At 38.5% G+C, this 5,854-nt stretch overlaps 1 protein-coding gene across 1 annotated transcript; it reads left to right on the top strand.

The window, feature by feature from the left end:
- Positions 1–5,072: 5,072 nt before the first annotated feature.
- Positions 5,073–5,510, top strand: LOC107494138 (uncharacterized). Its single transcript, XM_016115168.1, has one exon. It carries the CDS (start codon positions 5,073–5,075, stop codon positions 5,508–5,510), a length of 438 nt encoding a protein of 145 aa, XP_015970654.1.
- Positions 5,511–5,854: the final 344 nt, after the last annotated feature.

Here is a 5,854-nt window from a genome sequence, read left to right as displayed (position 1 = left end):
TGTAGATGACATTACAGAGGTTGATAGGACGAAACTCTTTCATGCGAGACGGGTTATCAACTTTAGGAATCAGCACTACCAAAGTGTCAAACAGAGCACTATCCAGATCAAATCTAGCGAAGGCCTTCTTAACAAGCTCCCATACCTCAGTACCAACCACTTCCCAATATTCCTTGAAGAGAAAAGCCTGAAAACCATCGGCACCTGGGCCTTAAAAGAGTTCATGCCCATAACCACCTTTCTAACCTCTTCCTTAGAAACATCTCTTGTGAGACTTTCAATAGACTCACGAGATAAAGAAGGTAATTCTTGATCCCCTATCACATCAAGGTCTACCTGTTCCACATTGCAAAAAAGATCTCTATAAAATCTAACTGCACCATCTTCGAGTTCTTGCGGATCAGAACTCCATCTTCCATCCTCCAAAAACAACCCCTGGACCTTGTTACGCTTCCTCCGCATAATGGTTTGCATATGAAAGAACTTAGTATTCCTATCTCCAAAGCTGACCCAGTGCTCTCAGAATTTTTAATACCAAAACAACTCTTCTTGCATAAGCAGATTACTATATTCATACTGTAACTCCCTTTCTTCCTATATGAGAGTATCAACTCTCTCCATTCTTTGTTGGATATTGGTCAAACGCCTCTCCAATTCCCTCTTTCTTTTAAAAATATTCCCAAAGACATCTCGGTTAAAGGCCAAAGCATCATCTCTTCAGAAAATGAAAACACCAACATCTGTAGCCACACCCCTATCCAGCCTCTTCGAGATGAATCGATTACCCTGGATATGTCTGAACCAAGTGAACAAAGATCCATGAGATCCCAAATCAATCAGACCACACTCATCTTGGAAAGCTCCAAACCGCTCTGCCCTTCGAGAGACAAAGTTTCCACCTTTAACCTTAGATGAAAGAAGGATCTCATTAAAATCTCCAATAGCTAATAAAGGACCTGAATAATTTCTGAAAAAATTTGACAAAACCCTCAAAGCTTCTTCCCTTATACTAGGAACTGGACTTGCATAAATCGCTGCACAAACCCAAGAGAAACTGCCATTCGAAAACTCAATACACACCACTTGCGAACTCACTGCCACGACATTACAAGATACTCCAGGCCATGCAGAGAGCACCCACACCCAAATACCTACACTATGCCCCTGAGCTTCTTCAATGTGAATAGGAGTATAACCTAATCTGTTCCAAAAGACAGCCACCTTTTGGAAAGCACAGTGAGTCTCTAAAATAATAAAAATGTACGGATAAAAGTTATTTAGAAATGTGAATTTTGCATAAAAACTACTAAAAATATACTAAAAATTAACTAAATCATACTAAAAACTACCTAAAAACAATGCCAAGAAGTGTATAAATTATCCGCTTATCACCTTTGTTTTTGAAAAGATACATAAGGCGGTTTTTAATCATTGTAACGGTTTTACCTTCACGTATCCTATTATAGTAATTCTAAAAAACCCTCTACTGAGAACCCTTTTGAGGATGATATTCTCACCCCCCTACAAATTTTTCTTTTCAAGATATGGACGCAGAAGTCATGAAGAGCTTATCTGTAGAACCAAGAAGTAGTAAGTAACAAAAGACCTAAGGCTCTGAACATCACCTACTATGATAAAAGGAAGCACCAATTAGCTCAAGAGAATTGAAAATCTTAGTAGATGTTTATGGTAAAGATGTGTCAAGAAGAGAGACCTAGGCAAGTAGATTCTTAGGGGTGTTTCAACACCTAACACCCTAAAACCAACTGGTTTGGGAGTGCTAATTGAAAGCCTAATCTAAAAGGTTGTCTTGAGACAAAACACTTAGAGTTGTGGTTAATTGAAAAGAAAAGTGGAAAAGAAAGAGGAAACAACTCTTGCTACTTCAAGGTGACAATCAATAAAAAGGGCCCCTGAGGCATATACTAGGAGTTCATGGACGACTTCTCTGTGTTTGGAGATTCATATTCTAATTGCCTACATCACCTCGCCCTGGTGCTAAAGAGGTGCCGAGAAGCCAACTTAGTTCTAAACTGAGAAGAGTGCCATTTTATGGCCACAAAAGGGGTAGTTCTTGGGCACAAAATCTCCAAGAAGGTCATAGAGGTGGACAAGGCTAAGGTGGAAGTGATTGAGAAGTTACCTCCACCTTGCAATGTCAAGGCAATTAAAAGCTTCTTAAGACATGCTAGATTTTATAGGAGGTTTATTAAAGATTTTTCAAAGATTGCTAAACCTCTCAGCAACCTACTTGTCTCTAATACCCCTTTTGTTTTTGATAAAGAGTGTATGATAGCCTTTGATGAGCTTAAAAACAGACTTTCTTCTGCACCTATTATAGCACCACCTAGCTGGGATCTGCCATTTAAATTGATGTATGATGCATCTGACTTTGCTGTTGGTGCTGTTCTAGGACAAATGAAAGATAAGCTGGTACATGTTATTTACTATGCCATCAAAGTTCTCAATGAGAATTAAAGGAACTACATAACCACGGAGAAGGAACTTTTAGCCATAGTTTTTGCTTTCGACAAGTTTAGATCATATCTTATTGGCTCTAAAGTTACTGTTTTCACTGATCATACAGCCCTCAAATATTTGCTGACCAAGCAAGAATCCAAGCCTAGGTTGATAAGGTGGGTCTTGCTACTTCAAGAGTTCAATATAGAGATAAAAGATAGAAGTGGAGCAGAGAATAAGGTGGCTGACCACCTATCAAGAATCCCACATGGAGAGGATGAAGCACAGCAATTTGAAGTGAATGAAAGCTTTCCTGATGAGCAGTTGATGATGATTCAAGAAAGCCCTTGGTTTGCTAATATAGCCAACTTCAAGGCTATTGGGGAGCTGCCCACCAATATCAACAAGTACATGAGGAGGAAGTGACGATCGTATTTCTATCGGTAAAGAAATTCACAAATATAATCGGGTTGTAAGTATAGTTTCTAAACCAACAGAGATCCTTTTGTATAAAAGTTTTGGTTGTCACTTAAGCAAACCCAATAAAATTTATAACTGAAGTATTTAAACCTCGGGTCGTCTTCTCAAGGAATTGCAAGGAAGTATGATTTATTATTGGTTATGGAAAAAGTATATTTTTGGGTTTTTGAAATAAGGAACAAGTAATTTAAATGACGAGAAAATAAAATTAATAATTAAGAAAATCTCTTGGCAAGGTATGAGAACTGGAAATCCTATCCTAGTTATCCTTATCAGATATGATGAGAATTGGATTTTGCTCCCACTTAGTTAACCCTTACTAAATAAAGGAAAGTCAAGTGGGCTAATTAATTTGATCCCTCAAGTCCTAGTCAATTCCTAAGAAAAGACTAGAGTTATTAAAATTCAAATTAATCAGCAAAGAATTCCAATTTCAATCAACAGTTGAGTTTGATAACTCAAGTGTTACTAATTACTCAACCAAAGTTAAGAGTGTAAAAAGCTAAATTAAAATCATAAATATGAAATACCTCAAATTGCATAAAATATTCAAATCTAACATGAGCAGATTCGTAAGCCAAATTGAAAAGATAAATAACAATTAAAGTAATAGAATAAATAAAAGTAGAAAATAAATTAAAGAAACATTAAACCTGGAATGAAGAAGAAATAGCTAAACCTAAGAGAAATCCTAATCCTAAATCCTAAGAGAGAGGAGAGAACCCCTCTCTCTCTCTAAAACTACATCTAATCCTAAAATTATGAATTATCAGCTTATGCTAAGTATGAATAGAGTCTCTGCATGTTTCCTAACTTTATTCTGTTTTTATGGGCCGAAAACTGGGTCAAAACGCGGCCCAAAATTGTCCCCATCATTTCTTGAATTTTCTGCAGATCGCGCATGTCACGCGTACGCGTCGGTCACGCGTACGCATCGTTTGACGATTTTTCTCTCCATGTGTGCGCGTCAGGCACGTGCTCGCATCGTTACGTGAACTCCAATCCACGCGTACGCATCAGGCACACATACGCGTCGCTGTGATTTTCTCTATTTCACGCGGTCGCGTGAGCCATGCGTCCACATCGGTGTTCGCTGGTCATCTCCTTGGTTTCTTGTGTTCCTTCCATTTTTGCAAGCTTCCTCTCCATTCTCTAAGCCATTCCTACCCTATGAAGCCTGAAACACTTAACACACGGATCACGACATCGAATGGTATAAAGGAGAATTAAAATACATAATTAAAAGATCTCTAGGAAGCAAGTTTTCAACCATAGAACTAAACTAGGAAGGAATTGAAAAGTCATGCAAATCATATGAATAAGTGGGCACGAATTTGATAAAAATCACTCAATTAAACACAATATAAACCATAAAATAGTAGTTTATCAGGAAGCTACTCAATGATGTTAAACACTACATCTGGGATGAGCCCTACTTGTTTAAAAGGATGTTGATGGAATCTTGAGGAGGTGTATTTCACAAGAGAAAGGGCAGAAAGTGTTGTGACAATGCCGTGGGTCCACATATGGAGGCCATTTTAGTGGAGAAAAAACGGCAGCCAAGGTGCTGCAATGTGGGTTCTTTTGGCCAACAATATTCAAAGATGCAAAAGAGTTGGTGTCAAGGTGCAATGAATGCCAAAGGATTGGCAATTTACCCAAGAAAAATGAGATGCCACAAAGGTTCATCATGGAGTTGGAGTTGTTTGATGTATGGGGGATTGATTTTATGGGACCATTCCCATCCTCCTACTCGAACAACTATATATTGGTGGCTGTAGATTATGTGTCAAAATGGTAGAAGCCATAGCCACATCAACAAATGACAACAAGGTTGTGATAAGCTTCTTGAGGAAAAATATCTTCAGCCGATTTAGAGTTCCTAGAGCCTTATTAGTGATGGAGGGACACATTTCTGCAATAAACAACTTAGAGCACTCCTGCTAAAGTATGGAGTCAAGCACAGAGTAGCAACCCCATACCATCTACAGACCAACGGGCAAGCTGATATTTCAAATAGAGAACTCAAAAGAATCCTTGAAAGGACTGTTGGTAACTCAAGAAAGGAATGGTCCAAAAGGCTGGATGATGCACTATGGGCTTATAGGACAGCCTTCAAACCACCCATTGGTATGTCTCCGTACCAACTAGTGTTTAGGAAGGCTTGTCACTTACTAGTAGAGCTTGAACACAAAGCATTTTGGGCTCTCAAGATGTTGAACTTTGATAATCAAGCTGCTGGGGAAAGGAGACTACTACAACTCAATGAGCTGGAAGAATTCAGGAATCATGCTTATGAGAATGCTAAGATTTACAAGGAAAACAAAAAGAAATGGCATGATCAAAAGCTAGCAAGAAGAGAGTTTGTAGAAGGTCAAAAAGTGCTACTATACAATTCAAGGCTCAAGTTCTTCCCAGGAAAGCTTAAATCAAGGTGGTCTGGACCTTTCACAATCCTCAAGGTGTCTCCCTATGGTCATGTAGAGCTTATGGAGGACAAGACACAGAGGACTTTCACTGTCAATGACCACAGGTTTAAGCACTACTTGGGGGACTCTTTGGATGAGTAGAGAGTGAGCTACAACCTCAACTAAAGATGGAGGAACGTCAAGCTAGTGACGCTAGAAAAGTGCTGGTTGGGAGGCACCCCAACACCCATATCCTTTTGATTTTTTTTATTTCTAGAAGTAGCTTAGGATTGTTGATTTAGGTAGTTTAAGTTCCAGTTAATCCTTTCAATTCCCTGCTTTTTAGAAGTAGTTTATGATTGTTAGCTTAGAAAGTTTAAATATCAGTTCAAAGTGTTTGTTAGTTAGTCAATCTTTTAGTTGTTTATTTTTATTGGAAGTGCAAGGTTGCTGGGTGCACTCATTGATATTGATTGATTGGGATGAGAACCTAGCTAAAGAGCTAA

This window comes from Arachis duranensis, chromosome 6, assembly GCF_000817695.3.
Source record: "Arachis duranensis cultivar V14167 chromosome 6, aradu.V14167.gnm2.J7QH, whole genome shotgun sequence".
In the NCBI taxonomy this organism is placed as follows: domain Eukaryota; kingdom Viridiplantae; phylum Streptophyta; class Magnoliopsida; order Fabales; family Fabaceae; genus Arachis; species Arachis duranensis.
The sequence above is the reverse complement of the archived record's forward strand: the minus strand, read 5'-3'. Positions and strand labels throughout refer to the sequence as shown.

What these genes read in the sequence shown, in the direction of transcription:
- LOC107494138 (XM_016115168.1), top strand. Translation starts at nt 5,073, where the DNA reads ATGTCTCCGTACCAACTAGTGTTTAGGAAGGCTTGTCACTTACTAGTA.